At 45.6% G+C, this 23922-nt stretch overlaps 1 protein-coding gene across 1 annotated transcript; it reads right to left on the bottom strand.

The window, feature by feature from the left end:
* Window positions 1-583: 583 nt before the first annotated feature.
* LOC148509097 (phospholipase A2 inhibitor NAI-like) lies at window positions 584-12982 on the bottom strand. The gene is made up of 5 exons (XM_088443628.1): window positions 12931-12982; window positions 11765-11881; window positions 10379-10525; window positions 5450-5593; window positions 584-777 (listed from the first exon to the last, which is right to left on the bottom strand). Exons 1-5 carry the CDS (start codon window positions 12980-12982, stop codon window positions 584-586), a joined length of 654 nt encoding a protein of 217 aa, XP_088299754.1.
* Between the last annotated feature and the right edge of the window lie 10940 nt (window positions 12983-23922).

Raw genomic sequence — 23922 nt, 5'->3', positions numbered from 1 at the left:
CAATATTTTCAATAATTTTGTGGCTCAAACAAAGTTTGTGTACATACATGAAATTCATATATGTTTCATATATGTTTCATATACACCTTATTCACAATGCTTGAAGGTAATTGTATACAATATTTTTAATAATTTGTGCTTTAAACGAGGTTAATGTACATTGAACCACCAAAAAGCAAAAGTTTCACTATCTCAATCATGCTAAAAAAATTCTGTATTTCGGAATATATGGATATGGGAGACTCAACCTGTGTGCATGTGTATATATATAAATATATATATATATATATATATATATATATATTTATATATATATATGTACTGTATAATATTTCTTGTTAACTGTTACAATGGTTCAGTTGACCACAGTCACATTAACTTCCTTTTGTTGTAGGTTTGATACATATAAATTAAGTGGGAATCTACTCATTCTTGGGGGAGACTTATCAAATATTGGAGAGAGACAAAGTGGAGAGAGAGGAGGGACTGTTCCAACCAATCAGCATCTGTCATTTATCTATCACAGCCTGTACTTTATCTCTCTCCACTTTATCGCCCCCCAAAGAAACATAATATCTTGGTTCTAAAACAAACATTTTAATAACAAGACAGAGATAATGACAGAAGTGAAGGCGTAATTATGAAGACCGATATTTCCATTGGTGCAGATGAAGTTTACACCTAAGGTTTTTCCATCATACGTCACAATTTTGTGGTCAAGGTCACAAATGCTTTTAGTGGCACAGCCACGGAACGCCTGGTTTTCTTTCTTTGATCCTAGAAGAAAAATAAAATATTTATTGAAACGTTCGTAAATTCATAAGATGTAAGATGAAATCATTTTCAAGAGTATTTAAAGATGCTGGCAAGGATTTTCAGGATTAGATTGTGTCACCCACAGGAACATTATACAGTATGGACATAATGCCTATACTAAAACTCACATGTACATACATAAGAAATGGGAGGAAAGGAGGTATGCGTCAGCTCCAGGGGCGTTTCTAGAGAGGAGGGGGCCGGTGTGCAGTCTCCGACACGGTCCCACTCCTCTCCGCCTGGCAGCCGGCAGCGCACTGAGCTGTTCCGGAGTTATAGACTCAGGGCACTAGAGTGTGCTCAGAGTCTATAGTGTATGCACAGGTCACCAGGAAAATGGCCACGGTGGCCATTTTCCCTGTACTGCGCATGCGCAAACAACAGGAAAATGGCCGCCGTGGCCATTTTCCAGTTGTTTTACAGTGCCGCCCCTCCGCCCCGGCGTGGGACTATGGAGAGATAAGTAATATTATATGTGCAGGGTGTGCAGTGCGGGGCCCCCCTGGACTCAGGGGGCCCGTGTTCCCTGCACACCCTGCACCCATTATAGATACTCCCCTGTTCAGCTCAGTTTCATGCTATTTCTATATACAATGTATGAGTAAAAAGTTAGGGGTGTTTCAGTGTCCTATCTATTTGCCTATTGGCCTTTTTGGACCCAGTTCCAGTTAACTATCTAATCACTTCGGGTCTTTTTCTTTAGACCAGGCCACTAAAGCTGGGGACACACCTTTTCGATCGGCAACTGATCGCTTAAACCAGGGGTGGGGAACCTTTTTCTGCCGAGGGCCATTTTAATATATAATATTATTTGCGGACCCGGTGCAGGCCAAGGGGGTGGGGCCACAATCGCCGATGATTAAAGCAACGCCCGGAACATCCTGAGGATGCTCCGGGGAGCTGTAAGGGCAGTAGTGTGACTGTCTGTAGCATCCTAAGGACGCTCCAGGCGGCACTGCTGCATAGATTCTGGCTGGAGGGAGCCATTCTAGGCACCGTGCTAGCAAGATGAGGCTAGCAGAAAAAAACTCAGAGAGCCAGACCAAATGATTCCGGGGGCCTTATATGCCCCCCGGACCTGAGGTTCCCCATCCCTGGCATAAACAATGAACATGCCCCCAGTGTTACCCCCTGGCAGCTGCCTGCAAGGTTTCTACGAGATCGGAAGGTTGGGATGAGAAATATTAAACAGCAAATTAGATTATCGCATAGATTGTTGTAATGTACCAGTTATTTAATTCCTTATATTTACCACAATAATATAACATATTTAGTAGAGATGTGCGCTGAGCCCCATGTGTTGGTTTTGGATATGGAATCATCTTCATGTTTTAGTTTTGAATCTTGGTTTTTAAAAAAATAAATAAATAAATTGATTGAAAGTGTTTAAAACCAGCTAAAATCATGTATTTTTTGCAATCCAAGTTCTGAACCGCAAGAGAATCAGAACCTCTACTCTGATCTGTCTGGATCAGGATTCACAAAATTGGGGTGAAATTGGATTTCTGGAGAACCGAAACGCACATCTCTAATATTTATTTAGTATATTAAAGGTGATCTATAACAAAAAAAAAAGATTTATTGCAGCAATATAATATACTAATTATTTAAAAGCAGAGCCGTAACTAGACTTTTTGGTGCCCTGTGCCAGAAAGAGCGTTGGCGCCCCCCTCATTTTTCAAAGGGACATAATGCACCCAAAAAAGGGCCAGGGCCTCATGGGGAAGGGCCAGGGAAGAGATAGGAGAGGCCAGGAGATGCTGGGGATGATATAAGAGGAAGCTACAAGAATGATAATAAAAAGAAATTTGACAGACCCAAACAGCGCCCTCTGCCCTGTGGTGCCCTCTGCGATGGCACCGGCCACACTACTCTAGCTACGGCCCTGTTTAAAAGTACAATAATAGTATATATCATACTCTGCTATGAACTCCTATATTCAGCATACATCACATCTGACTGCTGGTGCCAGACTTTATAAACCAAAACCTCCAACTGCATAGTGCCAATCTGAAGCCTTGCATTATGTCAATATAAGTATTTACCGCATTGTTTGATGTATACCTTTTCCACTTGTGTTAAGAAAAAGCAACCCAATTTGTTGCAGTAATTTATATTTTTCTATGTTGTCTCAGTTTTTTATTGGTGTCTTCTCTGTGTATCCAGGGCCGGATCAAGATCTGTGGGGGCCCCTGTGCAACAAACTTGTGGGGGCCCCAGTAGCAGTGCCCCTTATGCAGTGCCCCCAGTAATGGTCCCCCCTATGCAGTGCCCACTGTAGTAATGCCCCTTATGCAGTGCTCCTTATATAATGCCCCCAGTAGTGGTCCCCCGATACAGTGCCCCCAGTAGTGCCCCTTATATAGTGCCTCCAGACCCAGTAGTGGTCCCCCCCTATGCAGTGCCCCCAGTAATGGTCCCACATATGCAGTGCCCACTGTAGTAATGCCCTTATGCATTTCCCCCAGTAGTGGTCCCCCTATGCAGTGCCCCTTATATAATACCCCCAGTAGTGGTCCCCCTACACAGTGCCCCCAGCAGTGCCCCTTATAAAGTGCCCCCAGACCCAGTAGTGGTCCCCCCCTATTGCCCCCAGTAGTAGCTCCCCTATGCATTGCCCCCAGTAATAGTCCGCTCCCTATACAGTGGGGCCAGTAGTTGTCCCTCCCTATACAGAGTGGCCAGTAGTTGTCCCCACTATGCATTGACCCTAGAAAATGCCCCCCGTGCCCCCATGAAATGGCCCCCTATACAGTGACTCCTATAGCGGCCCCCCTATGCAATGCCCTCTGTAGTGGCTCCACCCCTATGCAGTCCCCTGTAGCTGCCCCCTCCCCTATGCAGTGACCTCAGTAGTGGCACCCTCCCCTATGCGGTGTCCCCTGTAGCTGCCCCCCCACCATGCAGTGACCTCTATAGCAGCCCCCTCCCCTATGCAGTTTCCCCTGCAGCTGCCCCCTCATGCAGTGACCTCTGTAGTGGCCCCCTCCCCTATGCAGTGTCCCCTGTAGCTGTCCCCCCATGCAGTGACCTCTGTAGCGGCCCTCTCCCCTATGCACACACAAACAAAACAAAAAATCACCACTTACCTGAATCCCCGCTCCTGACGCGGCCGGCTCCGTCGTGCGCATGCGCGAGACCCGGATAGCGACGGGCAAGCCGTTTGCTATGGGTCTTTCTACAAAGGGGGCGTGCTGTCAATGTTGAGTGACAGCACGCCCCTTTGGTGGGCGGGCCGGGAGCGTGGCTGCCCAGACGGAGGCGTTCCCATGAGAACGCCTACCGTCTCGGGCCAGCCCCTCTGACATCACTTGTGATGTCAGTGGGAGTGCTTTTGGCTCTGTTAGAGCCGAAAGCACTCTATGGCTTATGGCAATGAGACCCTACCACAAGGGTCTCGTCGCAAGCCTGATGGTCGCGATGGTCTTGACCATCGCGACCATCAACATGGCCGCTATGCGAGTGGCCAGGAGGCCGTTCTGCAAAACCAGAGGGCCGGCCCTGATTCAGAGCGAGCGCTCTGTCAGAGCGTCCGGCTCTGAATCAGGCCCACTGCGCGGTCTACACTACACTAGCGGAGGGGTCACTAGCAGTGGGTGCAAACAGCGCACCTCTGCTAGTGGGGGCCCCTCCGGGTGTGGGGGCCCAGGGACGACCGTCCCTGTCGCCACTCCCTTAATCCGGCCCTGTGTGTATCTATGGAAGCCTATAGGGTGGGGTGGATACAAAGAGCCCTGGCACTGAAGCTTCATAGGGGCTGCAGCGGGCCCTGGTAAAGGGGGTGTGGCCTTATCATGGCCTTATTGCAGGAGATGTGGACACGCCCCTTCAAGAAAAAAAAAACAATTTCAGCCTGGCGTATTGCTCCCCCCACAGGCATAGGAGACTGCTGGGGCTGCTTCATAGCAGCCCCAGTGCAGCCCAGCACACAGCAGTGTGTGCTGGGCTGCTGTGATGAAAGAGGGGGGGAGCGGTACCAGACCCGGCCCCCTCCAGGCCCATCCAGCAAGCCCGGGTACTGGTAATTTGTACCCGCTCCCCCCCCCCCTCTGCATCCCTGGACCCGAGAGAGTAAAGGTGCATACACACGTAACGATTTTGTAACCAACGATTTTCTATCAGATTTTCCCTTGAAAAAGTGAACCATTTTATAAAGGGTTATGAACGATTTTTTGACCGATGAATGAATAATGTTCCTTCCCTTAATCACAATCGTCATGTTGGACAGTCTGAAATGGACGATGAACGATAACTACAAACTACAAATGGGAGCGCGCATTTGTGATTATCGTTCATTGTTATAACTCATAAACTGAACGTTTTTTTTTTAACGATTTAACGATAACAACGTCGTTATCACCAAATTGTTAAGAAAATCATTGCGTGTGTATGCACCTTGAGTGGAAGGTGAAATTGCACACAACAAAATAGCACGACTGTGCCTTCCTCAGTGCACTATACTTACAGAGTCCACTACTGGACTACCCATGTGGCCGCACTCAGCCCCCAATGCAGGAGCCCACCTAATGTCTCAGCGGCCCTGTGTAGGTCTTCCTCCGTATAAAAAAATGGCTTCTCTTTTTTATTATACCAGTATAGTTTTATGGCACAATCTCTTTATAACGTCCTTTACCTGTTATTTGTATAGCTTGGCGTATGCACATTTTTTCTTCTCCAGTACATTTCATTTCATCCGAAGTGTAACACCAGTCTGATTTATCAGAGAGACACGACCGACAGATCAGGCCATTTTTGTTGTTGCCATTATTGTCTGGTACTAGAAGGACAAAACAAAGAACACAGGTTTTCTCCTCTGCATTTTTATGCACAGCAAAGTCATTTGTCCTAAGCATTTAGATCCAACTTCACAATGGAACAAAATGAACATACATAATAAAATAAAATGACAATTATTGCTGGCTACATACTATATGATAAGTAGATATGATAACAACTCTTTCTGAACACATACTTTATTACATATGACAATATCTTGTTTTTACTTACTAATTGTTTTAGACTAGCTAGGTACTTAGGAACGGTATGTAGTTATGAGACCACCGGCTGCAATGACGGGGGAAGCCTAACAAGGGACTTAAGAAAGGCGTTGAAATAACGACGCCTATCGTAATCCTGACTCCGGAATCCAGAAGGATGGCTACCCGAACGATGTAAGTCTGAGTAGCCCATAGCTGTTGGCCATGCGGGGGAGGGGGGGTGTTAAGGTTGAGGTAGCATAGCGAGGTTAGTATTTTTAATTGGGGTTTTGGGGGGGAGGTTAGGGTTAGGCAACCCCAGGGGTGAGGGTTAGGCACCACTAGGGGGTTAGGTTTAGGCTCTAATGGTGAGGGTAAGGGTTATGGCGCACAGAAAGAAATGCAATGTGGCCCTTCTCCCCTCAGCTCTGTTATAAGTCCTGAGCAGATCAGTGAAGCGGGGTCAGAGTAAAATGCATCTGGAGTGGGGATTAGAGGAGACTCTGCCCCGCTGGGGGATCAGGAAGATCCCACGGGCAGTATGCTGAATGAAGACTTTGTTCAAAACCAGCCACAAGATGCCCAGGAAGAATTGTCGCTTCCCAGCTCTGTGCAACTGAGTTAAAGGGATGAAGCATCAGGGGCCGTGATGGAGATGCCAGCAATCCAGCCCTACGGTAACATCCCACCAGTCCCTCAGCCGGCCGGGCTTGGGGAGGAAAGAGCAGATGGAGAACACCCAAGGTGAGGCCCAGTTATTAATCCCTGAGGGAGTAGCAGAGGTAATAGGCCTAGGGAAGGGGGCAGAGGCTTTTGAGGGGGGAGCCTGGGGAGAAAAAAGAGCAGAAACTCCCTGCTCCCCTGCAGCCGACTTCAGCCCGGGTATTAGATGCAGAGAGAGACCTCCAGTCATAGCCTACCCCTGGCAGTCTCACTGACATGGGCCGAGTGCCCCAGATAACGATCCTCCCTGATGCGCCAGAGGCGATGGGAGTGAGGCCCCAGAAGGAGGAGGGGGAGAAGGGACAAATCTCTGAGGTGGGTTGCACTCTACTGGGGAGGGTGATTGTACCCAGGCCTGGGACTCTGGAGGGAGTTGTAAAAACTGTGAACTACTGAGCCGAGCTCCCCCAGATCCAGCGAAAGGGCTTGTGGGCTCAGATGGCAAATTGTTTGACCCAGGTGGACAGGGCGTGATCTCTGCTCCTGCCAACTGGGTAGCGTAAGGTTAGGAACACTTACAAGCAGCGTCTGGAAAAAGTAGGAGAGGAATATGTAACGACCTATGTAAGCATGATACAAGCCTGCAGCTTGGGTCGGCCCAAAATTGTGTACTTTTTACAGTCTGCTTTCTGCTTTCCAGTGTGTAAGTCCAGGAGGTGGAAAATAGCTGTTTCTCCTGCTCAGCACCACTGCCTGTGTGTCATACTTAATGCAAATTAAGTATTTGTGCATCACATTGTGCTGGGGACAGAATTGCGTATTGGACATTAATATGACCTTATAGAAATGGGTCTGTCCACGTTGTGTTACTGTGTGTAATATGCAGGTAAACTGTGTATACAAGTGTTTGTGCCTATCAGTGTATAATATCTCTAAAGCCTGATATGTTACGTATAAGATGCATATGACATATGTATCTGATGTTATAATGTGTGGTGAGGATGCAGGGGAAGACATCCCCCACCCACTGGAATGTACAGACAGACAGGTATCTGTGTATGCCTGCTAATATCCCCCATAGGAAGTTACAAAGCTGATAACCCCCCACAGCCCCCCTCTCTAAGCTGAAGACAGGAAGCCATAGCCAGCTGAATGGCATGTGACATCACAAATGACGACAAGGGGTTAACAGGGACTCCTTCTATAGCCCCAGGGAAGCCAGCCCGCTTATCAACATGATTAAGTTTCCTTTGTACCAAAGTCGACATTGTGGGACTGGCCGGCACCGATATCCACAGGGGGGAGCAGTGAATGATATGATCACTAACTGTACAGAGCATTCAAGACACCCAATAGCAGGGCTCAGGGGTGTCACCTAATCATGGGAAAATGAGAGTTTTCATAATGGCAAGTGCAGGGTTTTTAGTGAGTTCTGACAAGAGACCTGAGTGGAGTGGAGGTCCTAACCTGAGTGGCAGGACCTAGGCAGGGCACAGGAGTCGGGAGATTCTGCCAGCCTGCCATCCTTGGAGCCCAAGCGTACGCTCCCACCAGAGCCGTCCCGTGGTGTGCGACTGGTGTGCTAGCTGGAGCTAAAAGCCGAAAGCCGGCCGAAACGCATTGGAGACATCAACTTGGAAACACCTGAAGTACGCTGCTACCCCAGATCGTGTTGGACCCGGAAAAGGAATTGAACATCACGCCACACTTTTACCGCAACCAGCTCCTAGACAGTGCATGGAGGGACCCTAACCTACAGCAATCGAGCAGCCATACACACCGGTAAGCTACCCCAGCTGCACATCCATCTGACTGACGGACGTTCCTCAAGATCTGCTGTCACGGAGGTGCCCTCGGCTCCGGCTGCGAGGAGGTGACGTGGTCGGGAGGGTCACGTTAGCACAGGGGACCAGAGCATACTGTCAGCCACAGCACAGGCAGCAGGTTCACATCCCGGCTGCCGTGTCTGTTTGGACTGCCAATACCTGGGCAATTGGTCTAGTGAGGCACTCTCTGCTGTGCCCAGAGGCACCCCATGCATTGTCTGCCAGCAGTGAAGCAGGCTGTGTGCGGGCTACGGCTACTGCAGAGACGTGGTTTATTCTGGGAATACCACGCTATATGGACTCAAAAGACGGGATTCTCAATTTGAACCCACTATCCATTTTTAACAAGTGTACATAGACATTGCATTGTTGTTTTACCTGCATTTAAAGAACACAGAGCGATCGATTTCAAGCAGAATCTGATTGCTCCAACATCAACATTGGATTTTTTTCAACATTGTATCCATTATATATTGCCATTTTTATCCGCATTTTTTTTATTCATTTATTTTTTTCCTACTCTGTATACTCAATTTTTTTTAATCTTATTTTTATATTTATTTTTAGTTTTATCTTTATATTTATATTCATTTTTATTCATTTATTTTCATCCTATTTTTTCCCTTTCTTTTCATCCCCATCTCCCTCCTTCATATCAAGTACATTCACTTCCCATTCACTTCCACCTGTGCAACCCCTCCCTTTCACCAACGTATCAATAGTGTGGTAACATATATAGGGGCCTATTCATCAACACTAAAATAAAGTTTTTAAATACATTTTCCTTAAATAACGTTATTTTGGTATTCATGAACAGACTTAGCACAGGAGATATCACAGATATCTCCTTGCTAAGTCCCCCTGCTTTCATTTCCACACTCCCCATACATTAGTACATTAGTATGGGGATGTGGAAATTGTGGTTTTCATCAAATTCCGAAAATTATGAATTTTCGGAATTTGATACAGTTACTATTTGCCACTGTGAGGTGGCGAATAGCTGAATCGACTTACCTGTATCAGCGTGTGCAGGTCCCCCGACGAGTCCCTCCGGCGCTCTGCTCCGTCCTCAGGCTCCGGAGGCTGGTCGGACATGTCTGCTCCCCAGCAGAGCACAAGAAAGTTTAGAAAAAGAAAAAAATATATATATTTTTTTTCTAATCTGTCATGTGGTCTGCTGGGAAACCACATGACAGACCAGCAGGAAGCTGCTGCGCGGACAGGTAAGTCGGGGGGGGGAGGAGGTGAGCGGAGGGGGGTGGGGGGATCGGGGGGGTACACAAACTTACCGCATCTGTAGGCAGTGCTGCGCATGCGCTGGTTTTACAGATGTAACAGCGCATGTGCAGCACTGTTTCCAGATGCGATAAGGTAGTGTAGGCAGGGAAAAGTATCTATTTCCCAAAAAGCTATCATCGCAAAAATGACATCTTTTCAGAATAGATACTTATGGAGAGGTGGAATGATGAATTCTGTCTATAATTAGGTAGAACTCCATGCGAGTTCTAAACCTAATTATCTCTAGAGAATTTTTAGGTTTAATGAATAGGCCCCATAGTGTGTAGTATTAATTTGTACATAACCATTATCTACATGAGAGATTAAACAATTTTCATTTACAATACTTTTCGATTATATTCTGTTTATTTTAAAATTCATACTGGGACAGTTCACAGTGGTCCAAGATAACAACGTATCTATTACTATTCTTTTCAAACATTACAGAAGGTATATTGTCATTTTTTATTTTAAACACAAAGACAGAACATTTCATTTTATGTGATTGAGTGCTTGCTGCACAAACAATTTCATAGGTTTGCTTCTTCTTGTGACTATTTTAAAGATTGAGTAGTGACCTTGCCAGCAAGCTGCTCCCATTCAAACCATTAGTACTGTGAATTGGAGCGCACTTACCTAATTCTATATTTTGATAGGTTGTAGATGGACCACAGTCCCTCAACAGCATAGTGTATTGATATGAAGCCCCTGCTAAACTGATGAACCTGAACAATTATCCTGTAAAGGTTGGTTCATACATCCAGCTTGTTTTATGCAGACAAATGACAGCATTGGACACATACATTAAATGTCACTTACACTGGGGGGTTTCCGGATTACAGTCACTAGTATTACAGCATGAGGTGGCAAGCCTGAGTGTCCGGTCACTGTAGGTAATAGAACCATTTATGTTGCAATCTTTCTTTGGTGCACACGTTCTGAGGAAAGTGTCAGAGGTGATTTTATCTGTAAGGGAAGAAAACACTTTTAATTCCACCGAAACATAATTGTTGCTAAAACTCAAATTTTTTTCCTAAAATATATGAATTTCAATGTTATAATTATATTAATTCATTCTCTAATTTTTAGATAATTAGAATTTCTCATCACTACCGATCGCAGCCATAAGAAATTCTGTACTGGACTGATGTATAAAAAATCCCATGCAAGTCCAGGGTCTCCGAAGCCTGTCACTGCGATGTGTAAAGTAAAGTGATCTACTTTGTGCTGAGGGTCCCCGGGCGGCCGACTGCGCATGTGTGGTCATTTGCGCACAAATATGTAAATGCTAGTTTCAGCCTTCCCCTTCTGTTTTAGCTTATGCTGGACAGAGCAAGCCCTGAGATGCCCACTTTCAGTGTCCGTGGACAATACAGATCTTCTGGTGGTTCCAAACACTACAATATCGGCGCATCATCGTATTCAATATCCTCCCTTGCACCAGCCCGTGACTGGTACAGTGTCTCCCTTTGAAATAGCTCTAAACATGGCCTCTGTGGCTGGCTGTGGCTCTGTGTTTGGGCTGCACAGTTGGTGTAGTGATTAGCATTACTGCGTCACTGCACTAAGGTCATGGATTCAATTTCCACCAACTGTGTGTAGTTTGTATGTTCTCCCCGTGTTTGCGGGGGTTTCCACCACATGCTCCAGGTTACTCCACAGTCCAAAAATAAACTGGCAGGCTAATTGGATACAACTAAAAAATATAACCCTAATATATGTGTATGTGTGATAGGGAATATACTGTAGATTGCAAGCTCCACTGGGGCAGGTAATGACCACATTTTCTCTGTAAAGTGTTTCAGAATATGTGTGTGCTATATAAATAACTAGCAATAACAAAAGAATAATACTTTATTACGTTCACTTGTGCTACTCTATTACATCTACACCTCGCAATCAGAAAAAAAAAGACAATGCACTGATATCCTATTCAGAATAAAATATAATTATTGTACAGTACAATTCTCCTTTCAGCAAGAGTGATACCAAAGCTTAGAGATGTTTTGCTTCTTACAAAGACCATGTTACCACTGTGGCCATGAGGGGGCGATGTTGCACTGGAGCCTGCCTAGCAAGTACAGAACCCCTCACATCAGTAAAAAAAAAAAAATATTACTGTAAATTCTCTCTGTATAACAATATATACCCCAGTTTTATCATTTTACAGGAAGCATCAATCATTTTCCTTTAAATACAACTTACTCTTTGTAGTTTGAGAGTGCACAGATGCACAAACATAGCCTTCCTGACAGGTAACGTTTCCTCCTTCACAAGATGGTGAGGTTGCATTGTGACATGATATGCACGATAGGCAGTGACCTACAGTGAAGTAACAAAAAGAGAGAAAGAAAACAGAAGTTATAAACATTTAAAAACATGAAAAATAAAGATGATAGTTTTGAATTAATTGCATTAATTTAATGCTGAGAGGCAAAAGCAGCAATATATAGCTATCTTTATACAAATCCATCTTTTAAAATATCTGCAAAAAGAAACCAAAAAAGATTGCAATGACAAATTATCGCTAAGTATTAAAAAAAACAATTTAAACTTTATCAGTCTGAAAATACACTAAACGTAGCTATATATAATAAAAAAAATGTGTTCCAATAACATAGCACTATACAGTATCTGTACATAGTATAAAATAAAGTCCCTGGCAGGCGTCTGTTTGTTTGGGCTAATCTCAAGAACCACTGGGAGTATTTTGATGCAGTTGTCACTATTATATAGAGCATTTGTCGAGGAAAATGTGACACATTAATGTATGACAAAAGGGAGCCGAGCAAGTCAATGAAAATATGGCCGTCCCAGCGCTTTCTTTGCTTATGATGCCCAAACCGTTAAAGATATATCACAACGATGGACTTTATTTTATACCATGTAGAGATTGATACGTATTATCCGGGTTTCTCCAGAAAATTTATTGTAAGCCCTGTTTGCGAATACTAAATAATTTTTTTCAATTTTTTACCGTTCCTATTTCATTAATGTGAAAAACGATTCTTTCATTTCAAACGAGTAAAAATTCTCGGTAAGAGTCGGCTTTGCCATGACAATAAATAAAGCACAGGGACAGACAAGTAACGTGGCTGGAGCTGACCTGAGTGGAGACTGCTTTCTCGTAGACAACTTTACGTGGCTCTTTTGCAATAAAACAAAATATTTTCATGTTGATGTCTGGATAAAAAGCGACTAATGTCGCGTACAAGACAATCTTATAAGATCTCAGTTAAAAAAGATTATCACCATAAATTCAAAATTGCTCCTGCGTGAAGCCGGGGCGGGTGGCTAGTTTATAAGTAAACCATATGATAAAGTTCCATAAATTGTTGTTGTAAATGGATGACTTGAAACATTATGCTGACCACACACGGGCGGCTTCTGCTGCTTGGCGCACATGCTGGGCAACAGCGTCATTGTCAAATTTGACAGCACACAGAGCTTAGCGGAGGATGCTACTTCATGCGCAGTTGCGTTTTTTTTGTGTGGAGTCACATCAGCGGTAATATCTAAATGCTAGTTTCAGCCTCTCCCGTGAGTTCTAGCGTGCTCCAGACAGTGCAAGCCCTGAAGTGCCCACTCTCAATGCCTGTGGACAGTGCAAAGCTGCCGATGGTTCCAAACACTCCACCATTGGCGCGCCATGGCATTCAACATCGCCACTTGCACCAACCTATGACTGGCAAAGTGTCTCCTTTTGAACTCTGGCAAAACATGGCCTCTATGGCGGTGGCTCTGTGTTTGGGAGCACTGCTGCCATGTCCGTGACACTCCCATAACAGGCCCATGAGACCGACTGTCTTTCCGCACACTTCAGACCACCTCCCAGTCAATGCCCAGGAACGTCCAAGTTTCGGTCTGTAACAGCGGACTCCATGTACACTCAGGGGAACGCATGCGCCATCGTGGTTTTCAGGACGCTTTGCACATGCGCAGTAGCAATTGCACAATAAACTGCACACACATCAGTATTGTGTTCACCTCTGAATTAGGCACACAATGTATATGATATAATGTAGGCATTGTGCCCTTCTGTCAGCTTTAATGCCCACCTGTCTGGAGAGGAGCTTGGAGGGGTCACATATCCCACTGTGTCTGCAACCCATGCAAAGAGATCACAAAACACACACAACAAAAAGAGAACTGACTACCCTCCAATTAGCAATGACATGAACACAATATAATTATAGACGTGAGGTTTCTTCTCAATATATCGATTTTATTTCTACTAGTCATACGCTAAAAACTCCTAATAAAACTCATATATACTGTCACCAATAGTAATATAAATAATGGTTAGAATATCACGAAAACTGCAACAGTCTTTAGATAGAAAAATCAATCATTAATTTTACTCCCTTGTCAGTGCAGTGGCGGATCCAGGGGGGGCGATTGGAGCGATCGCCCCCCTACCACAGACAGTCCGCATCATGCACTGAGTTGAGCAGTCTGTGTTCAGCCTGTGCTGTGATCGGAGCCTGTGTAATGTGCGGAGAGCAGAGAGTGGAGAGCGCATTAAGCAGGCTCCGATCACAGCACTGGGTGAACACAGACTGCTCAGCTCAGTGCACGATGCGGACTGTGCCGTAGCCGGAGGCTGGAGTTCTCCCCTGAACTCCAGCTTCCGGCTCTCCCCACCACGGGCACTATGGGAGAGACGTTTCATGACGTCTCTCCCATAGTTCCGACTTCCGAGGAGCTGCCTGGCGGACCAGAGGGCGGAGGACGCTGGAGCGAGTTTAAGGTAAGTTTTTGTGTGTGTGTGTGTGTCAGCGGCTATAAGGGCACTACAGGGGGCATTACTATAAGGGCACTACAGGGGGCATTACTATAAGGCACTACAGGGGCATTATTAATAGGGTATTACCATATGGGCGCTACAGGGGCATTACTAATGGGGCATTACCATATGGGCGCTGCAGGGGCATTACTATTGGGTCATTTCCATATGGGGACTACTACAGGAGCATTACTATGTGGGCGTTAACATATAGGCACAGGTGCATTACTATTTGGGCACTACTACAGGGGCATGGGAAGAGGGGCGCAGAGAAATGGCTGGGTAAGGGGGGAGCAGGGAATTGGTGTGTGGAGCTGGGGGAGGGGGGAGCAGAGAGATGGCTGCTGGTGCTCAAACTGTGTATTCACACATAGTGGGCGGAATTCAATTGATTCCAACCCCCATCGCGCCCGACGGAGCTATTCAATTCTTGCTCCTGTCGGGCGCGATCAGCTGCCAGCACTACATTTCAGCTCGCAGCCCCAGGGGGGTGAGAACTGAAATGTGCGAAAAGTGACATGTTTTGGCGCCCAAACATCACTTTTCGCGATCGCGCCGAGTACTGTGGTCGGGTTTAGCTGCTTTACACGGCTAAACCTGACCTCTATGGGCGCGATCAGCTTGAAGAATGGCAACAATTGAATGGCAACCCGCGATCTCCTGTCACTTTAGACGGTAGATCCAGACCGCGTAATCAATTGAATTCCGCCCAGTGAATACATAAATATATACATTGTAATAATAAATGTGGCCACAAAAAAAACCTGTAAAGGGGAGGCATTGGGAACAGAAAGGGGAGGTTCAATACAGGAAGAGGAGGAGTCATAATTAGTCATTAATCACCCCCCCTAAAAGAACAGTCTAGATGCACCCCTGTGTCAGTGTGTAGAATAGGCAAGTTTAATTATTTTCAAATGCATTGTCTGTTGTTAGTGGGGGATTCCTATGTTAAGGATGATTACCTCCAAGATGTAATGTAGGTCTCCAATTTCAAGAAAAAGTTTTATTAGGAGTTTTTAGAGTATGTCTAGTTGGAATAAAATGTATGTACTAATGCATTCGGTATGGAATCCCGGCTGCCGCATGACCGTCATTTTAGTTCCCGGCTGCGGCAGCCCGACCAAACAGCAGAGCCTGGCAGCGGAAGACCGACAGCGCTGGAAATCCCGATCGTCCCTAAGATAAGTATAAACTATACTAACCTAACCCCCCTAACCCTAACCCTGGTTAGGGGTGCCTAACCCTAACCTCCCCCCCCAAGTGCCTAACCCTAACCTCCCCCCTCTAAGTGCATAACCCTAACCCCCCCTTCCCGCTGCCTAAACCTAAGTCCCCCGGGGGGGTACCTAACCCTAACCCTCCCTCCCCCTAGCCTAACCCTCCCTCCCCCTAGCCTAACCCTAACCCTCCCGGGGGGGTGCCTAACCCTAAGTCCCCCCCGGGTGCCCTAACCCAACCCCCGCGGCTGCCCGCTCGCGGCGCCCGGCATCCCTTCGATCGGGATGCCGGGCGCCTGTCTCCCGGCATCGGGAAAATGACAGGCATCTAGATTTTAGATGCCTGTCATTTAACCCACGCCGGGATAAATTATTCGGGAAGCCGGCGGTCGGGATTGCATCCGCTGGCTTCCTAAACGAATCCCGTACTAATAAGAAGCCTCATGTGTTTTCTGACCAAAGAGCAGATGAATTATATTTATATGCATTCTTATCATTGCTAATTATAATGCAGTCAGTTCTCTTTTTGTGTGTTTTTTGTGACTATGGGGTCTATTTACTAAGCAGTGTTAGGAGACAGAGTGAAAAGTGATAAGGTACCAGCCAATCAGCTCCCAACTGTCATTTTTCAAACACAGCCTGTGAGATGACAGTTAGGAGCTGATTGGCTGGCACCTTATCACTTTTCACTTTGTCTCCTAACACTCCTTAGTAAATAGACCCCTTAATCAGATAAGCAACAGGTTTTTCCTGACTTGCATCAAAATTGGCGTTATTATTGTGCTACTAAGGAAACTTAATAGGCGGAATTCAATTCTTTCCAGCCCCTATCGCGCCCGACGGAGCTATTCTATTCTTGCTCCTGTTGGGCGCGATCAGCTGCCAAGCGCTACATTTCAGCTCGCAGCCCCTGGGGGATGAGAGCTGAAATGTGCGAAAAGTGACATGTTTGGGCACCCAAACATCACTTTTCGTGATCGCGCCCAGCTCTTTGGTCGGGTTTAGCTGCTTTACGCGGCTAAACCTGACCTCTATGGGCGCGATCAGCGTGAAATTCTGGCACAATTGAATAGCGGCCTGCGATCTCCTGTCACTTTAGACGGGAAATGCCGTCCGCAAAATCAATTGAATTCCGCCCAATGTGTTAGAACAGAAGCGCTAAAGTAGGGTCACTCCTATTTATCTGGAATTTGTGCCACCTTCTGACTCAAGGCTCTTCTCTGGGGTCATTGCCATTTTCAGTATGTATAAATCACCAACAGTCTTTAAATTAGCTTCTCTCCGTAGTATGTAGGCAGATGACACGATCATGTGTGATCGCAGCTCTGGCTTATTAGAAAAAAGGTTTAGCTCAAAATGAGTTTTTGCTGGTAGAACATTGAATAACTCAAATAATGCCATAAATGTTGTTTGGAACTAGAGCTAAACTTGACCCTGATCATCTGAGTCCAGGAATCTCCAACTCTTCATTATTGGATAACATCAGTTTCTAAATAGGATTCTTAAAGATGTGCGGGAATCACAACCTATAGTACAATGCAACATCTGTATGTTCCACACCAACGTATGTGAGGGTCCAATCATAGGCAAGTATAAAGTGTTACTTCTGGTGTTGTGTCTCTTTAGTTCAGGGCTTGGGACCTTACCTCATGCAATAGGTCTGTACTGTATTACTATAATATGGGTTCTTTTGTACCCGTTTACCAACTTTTGCATTTTTTTCCTTTTTAATCCGTTTGACCTGTTGACTATCAGTTATCTATTTTTATCTGTAATTGTACATACCTAGGACTCTGAATGTAATCCCTAGGGGCAACTGCATGCTGGTAAGCACAACCAATTTTAGAACTGAAAATTTTTAACTAAAACCGTTTGTCTTTATCAATCAATTTTCCATCCCAACTTATCTACAGTGTTCTGGGACCAGAGAACACAACAGTTTTTAATACTCTCATCTTCCTTCTGTGTGCAATGGCCCATTCTCCAGGGTTCAGGGTGCCTTGGCCATTTTCTATGCGCTAGAAACGCCACTTCAGAAAGTCAATGTTTATCCCAAGAGATTGGCTTACTTCCAGATTACCCGAGTTTTCTTTTTAAAATAACTGAATATGCATCAATAATTAGTTCAAGGTTAGAAAGACCAATAGACTTAAAATACAGGTTCCATTATTTAATTAAGGTGCTAATCTCATTCATAAATAGATCAGGACCACTCCACAGGAAAAAAAAATCACATGATCACAAAAGTATGTAAAAATATAGGTTTAGGGGTCCTTTAATATTCCCTTCAATCTTGATGTCTCCAACATCAAAAGGTGCAAAGGATAAAGATTAAAAAAAATACCAGTGCCTGTCTCTGTGGTATGAAAACAAAATATATTGAAATCACAGTGGATCAATTATAACAATAAATATAATCACATTGTTCTACAAAAAAAATAAAAACAGAATTTTGCTGCTGAAATTCATTATAATCATACTAATTTGAAATTTAACAATAAATATAATATTCAGCAGCCTCACATATAAACATATAATTATTATTTTGCTATAAATGATAGTATTCACTTTCTTTTTTATCTTAATCAATGAATTAATTTAATAATTATTATTATTTATATACCACAGAGACAGGCATGCCCTTGTGCTTTCTATCTAGTTACCAGCAGCCCCAAGATGTACCAAATACTCTGCTTTATATTAGGGGTGTGCACCGGCCACTTTTCGTGTTTTGTGTTTTGGTTTTGGATCTGGATCTTTCTTCGTGTTTTGGATCTGGATTGGTTTTGCCAAAACCACCCTTCCGTGTTTTGGGTTCTGGGTTTTGTGTTTTGGATCTGTATTTTTTTTTTAAAAAGCATAAAAACAGCTAAAATCACAGAATTTGTAGGTTTTTCTGCTCCTATGCTATTATTAACCTCAATAACCTTAATTTCCACTCATTTCCAGTCTATTCTGAACACCTCACACCTCACAATAGTGTTTTTATGTCCAAAACGTTGCACCGAGGTAGCTGGATGACTATGCTAAGCGACACGAGTAGGCGGCACAAACACGTGACCCATCTAGGCGTGAAACTGCAGTGGCAGACAGGATGGCAGTTTGAAAAACTAGGCCCCAAACTGTACATAATGCAAAGAAAAAAAAGAGGTGCAAGATGGAATTGTCCTTGGGCCCTCCCACCCACCCTTATGTTGTATAAACAGGACATGCACACTTTAACAAACCAATCATTTCAGCGCCAGGGTCTGCCACACAACTGTGGCTGAAATGATTGGTTCGTTTGGGCCCCCACAAAACAAGCTGGCAATTAATGTGTCCCTGCACAAACTGGCTCTATGGAGGCAAGATGTCATCCTCATCCTCCTCATCCACCGATTCCTCACCCTCTTCAGTGTGTACATCCTCATCCTCACAAAGTATTAACTCGTCCCCACTTGAATCCACCACCACAGGTCCCTCTGTACCTTCTGGAGGCTGGTCTCCCTGGAAGAGCTGATAATTAATTTTGATGAACATCATCTTCTCCACATTCTGTGGAAGCAACCTCCTACGCCTTTCGCTGACAAGGTTCCCGGCTGCACTAAACACTCTTTCGGAGTACACACTGGAGGGGGGGCAACTCAGGTAAAATAGAGCCAGTTTGTACAGGGGCCTCCAAATTGCCTCTTTTTCCTGCCAGTACAGGTATGGACTGTCTGCCATGCCTACTTGGATGCTGTCACCGATGTAATCCTCCACCATTCTGTCAATGGTGACAGTATCATATGCAGTGACAGTAGACATGTCAGAAATTGTTGCCAGGTCCTTCAGTCCGGACCAGATGTCCAAACTTGGTCCTGCCTGCCCTGCATCACCGCCAGCGGGTTGCTTAGGATACCTAAGTTTTTTCCTGGCAGCCCCAGTTGCAGGAGAAAATGAAGAAGGAGCCGTTGACGTGTCACGTTCCGCTTCAGCTGACAGTGTGTTCACCAGCAGGTCTTTGCACCTCTGCAGGCTTGTGTCGGCCGGAAAGAGAGACACCACATAGGCTTTAAACCTAGGATCGAGCACGGTGGCCAAAACGTAGTGGTCTGATTTCAACAGATTGACCACCCTGGAATCCTGGCAAAGCGAATGAAGGGCTTCATCCACAAGTCCCACATGCCGAGCGGAATCGCTCCGTCTTAGCTCCTCCTTCACTTTCTCCAGCTGCTTCTGCAAAAGCCTGATGAGGGGAATGACCTGACTCAAGCTGGCAGTGTCTGAACTGACTTCACGTGTGGCAAGTTCGAAGGGCTGGAGAACCTTGCACAACACGGAAATCATTCTCCACTGCGCTTGAGTCAGGTGCATACCCCCTCCTTTGCCTATGTCATAGGTGGATGTATAGGCTTGTATGGCCTTTTGCTGCTCCTCCATCCTCTGAAGCATATAGAGGGTTGAGTTCCACCGCGTCACAACCTCTTGCTTCAGGTGATGGCGGGGCAGGTTCAAGAGTGTTTGCTGGCGCTCCAGTCTTCGGCACGCAGTCGCTGAATGGCGAAAGTGGGCAGAAATTTTTCGGGCCACCCAAAGCGTCTCCTGCACGCCCCTGTCGCTTTTCAGAAAATTCTGCACCACCAAATTTATTGTGTGAGCAAAACATGGGACGTGCTGGAATTTGCCCAGATGTAATGCCCGCACAATATTGGTGGCGTTGTCAGATATCACAAATCCCCAGGAGAGTCTAAGTGGGGTAAGCCACTGGGCGATGATTTCCCTCAGTTTCTCTAAGAGGTTGTCGGCGGTGTGCCTCTTACTGAAACCGGTGATACACAGCGTAGCCTGCCTTGTAACGAGCTGGCATTTCTGAGATGCTGCTACTGGTGACGCTGCTGCTGTTGCTGCATAAGGTGATACATCTACCCAGTGGGCTGTCACAGTCATATAGTCCTTAGTCTGCCCTGTTCCACTTGTCCACATGTCCGTGGTTAAGTGGACATTGTGTACAACGGCATTTTTCAGGACACTGAGGACACTTTTTCTGACGTTTCTGTACAGTCTCGGTATCGCCTGCCTAGTGAAGTGGAATCTAGACGGGATTTGGAACCGGGGACACACTACCTCCATCAATTGTCTAAATCCCACTGCACTAATGGTGGATACCGGACGCACGTCTAACACCAACATAGCAGTCAAGGCCTCAGTTATACGTTTTGCTTCAGGATGACTGCTGTCGTACTTCATCCTCCTCGCTAAGGACTGTTGGAGGGTCAATTGTTTAGTAAAAGTAGTGGTGTTCCTACTTCCTCTCTGGGATGATGAACGACTCCCAGCAGCAGCAACAGCAGCAGCGGCAGCAGTAGGCGTAGCAATGCAGGATCCTCCAGAGGAATCCCGGATAGGAGAGTCAGTCATGCCAGTGACATGGCCTGCAGGACTACTTCCGATCCTGACTAAGGAGGAAATTGACGAGGAGGGAGTTGACGGTGTGGTTTGCAGGCGCTTGGATACAACAGGACAACGGGATTTAGGTGTCCCTGGACTGCTTACGGTCTTAGCCAAAGTTTCTGAACTTGACAGTAACTTTTTATGAACGCGCTGCAGGTGCCGTATAAGGGAGGATGTTCCTAGGTGGTTGACGTCCCTACCCCTACTTATTTCACCTTTACATATGGTACATATGGCAAGACAGTTGTTGTCCGGATTTGGATAGAAATATTGCCAGACCAAAGAGGTGGAATGTTTGGTCTTCTGCCCAGGCATGACCGTGATGGGCTTTTTCATCCCACGGACAACAACTGTCTCCCCCGGAGCCTGATTTAAACAAACCACATCACCATCAGAATCCTCCTCGCCAACTTCCTCCTCAGCGCCAGCTACACCAGTATCCTCATCCTGTTGTACTTCAACAGTGACATCTTCAATTTGCATATCAGCAAGTGGACTGTGGGTGCTCCTTTCAGCACTTGCAGGGGGCGTGCAAATGGTGGAAAGAGCCACCTCTTCCCGGCCAGTGCTGGGAAGGTCAGGCATCGCAACCACCACCACACTTGGACTCTCCTTGGGGATTTGTGATATCTTCTTAGAAAGCACAGTTCTTCGCTGTGCTTTTGCCAGCTTAACTCTTTTGATTTTTTTAGTGGGAGGAGGGCTTCCATCGTCATGTGAAGCTGAACCACTAGTCATGAACATACTAGGGATCGACCTTAGCCGTTCCTTGCCACTCCGTGTCGTAAATGGCATATTGGCAAGTTTACGTTTCTCTTCAGCTGATTTAAATGTCTTTTTCAAGGTCATTTTCCTGAACTTTGCCATTTGGGATTGTATGTGCCCTCTACTATGACATTGGGCATCGGCCTTGGCAGACGACGTTGATGGCATGTTATCGTCTATGTCATGACTAGTGGCAGCAGCTTCAGCACTAGGAGGAAGTGGTTCTTGATCTTTCTCTATTTTATTTTTATCGGAGAAAGTTTGGTTCCTCCATTTATGTTATATCGATTTGATATATACGTGCGGCTAAACACAGAAAATAATTTTTTTTTTGGTTTGGACTGGAGTGTACTTTGTGGGTTACAGCACCCTTTAACGGTCAAGCCAGCCGGCCCTTTACTTATGACACAGGCGCACGCTTGGCACTACTTTGTTGATGCACGTGCGGCTACTGCGCACACAATTCACAAACACAGAAAATAATTTTTTTGTGGTTTGGACTGGAGTGTACTTTCGGGGGTTACAGCACCCTTTAACGGTCAAGCCAGCCAGCCCTTTACTTATGACACAGGCGCACGCTTGGCACTACTTTGTTGATGCACGTGCGGCTACTGCGCACACAATTCACAAACACAGAAAATAATTTTTTTTTTGGTTTGGACTGGAGTGTACTTTCGGGGGTTACAGCACCCTTAACGGTCAAGCCAGCCGGCCCTTTACTTATGACACAGGCGCACGCTTGGCACTACTTTGTTGATGCACGTGCGGCTACTGCGCACACAATTCACAAACACAGAAAATAATTTTTTTTTTGGTTTGGACTGGAGTGTACTTTCGGGGGTTACAGCACCCTTAACGGTCAAGCCAGCCGGCCCTTTACTTATGACACAGGCGCACGCTTGGCACTACTTTGTTGATGCACGTGCGGCTACTGCGCACACAATTCACAAACACAGAAAATAATTTTTTTTTTGGTTTGGACTGGAGTGTACTTTCGGGGGTTACAGCACCCTTAACGGTCAAGCCAGCCGGCCCTTTACTTATGACACAGGCGCACGCTTGGCACTACTTTGTTGATGCACGTGCGGCTACTGCGCACACAATTCACAAACACAGAAAATAATTTTTTTTTTGGTTTGGACTGGAGTGTACTTTCGGGGGTTACAGCACCCTTAACGGTCAAGCCAGCCGGCCCTTTACTTATGACACAGGCGCACGCTTGGCACTACTTTGTTGATGCACGTGCGGCTACTGCGCACACAATTCACAAACACAGAAAATATATTATTTTTTTAGCACTTGGGGGGAGCACCCCTGATGGACAGAGCACCCCCTGGACAACACTGCAGCACTCCTTTAGGACTGGGACACTGCACAGGACTTCGGAGTGGACACAGCCCCTATGGAGAACTGACTGCACAACACAGTCCAGCCAGCCCCTATGGACTTTGAAGTAGTGGACACAGCCCCTATTAACAACAGCAGCACAGCACAACACAGCCAGCCCCTATGGACTTTGAAGTAGTGGACAACAGCAGCACTACACTACACTACACTACACTACACTACACAGCCCTAACTCCCACCCTCCCTCTTCACTGTCCACAGCCGAGTGAGAAAATGGCGCCGATGTGGGTACCTTATATAGGATCCAAAACCCGCGAGACTCGGAAGGCGGGATGATGACGTTTTGCCTCGATTTCAGATCCGAGTCAGGTGGGAAAAGTCGAGCCTGATTCGGATCGGACTCGGATCGGGGGGGCTCGGGGGGGTTCGGATTTCAGAAATCCGAACCCGCTCACCCCTACTTTATATATATATATACTGTGAACCAGAACTTTTAAAAGTTGAATCAATGTTTTTATTAAAAATAAACATTTGGTATCTATCTTAATTGGCCTTTTTGGCCTTCTATTGGGTGATTTTCTAGTTGAGGGTATATCCACAGGCACCCTCATGGTCTAATGTCACACAGTTCAAAAGGAGAATACCTTATTTAAACATTTAGAGGACAGACTTTCACATTCAAGCAACCTGCTAGCACAAACTGTCTTACTTTGATTGCACATAGCACTCTTAGGAATTTCTTTATGTATGTCTTCTATTTATTATATATGGATGCTGCTTTGAATTGAACCTTTTTATTAAATTTTTTATATATCTGTTTTTAAAAAAAAGTGTAT

This window comes from Taudactylus pleione, unplaced genomic scaffold (genome assembly GCF_031769625.1).
Source record: "Taudactylus pleione unplaced genomic scaffold, aTauple2 ptg000332l, whole genome shotgun sequence".
Classification (NCBI taxonomy): Eukaryota; Metazoa; Chordata; class Amphibia; order Anura; family Myobatrachidae; genus Taudactylus; species Taudactylus pleione.
The sequence above is the reverse complement of the archived record's forward strand: the minus strand, read 5'-3'. Positions and strand labels throughout refer to the sequence as shown.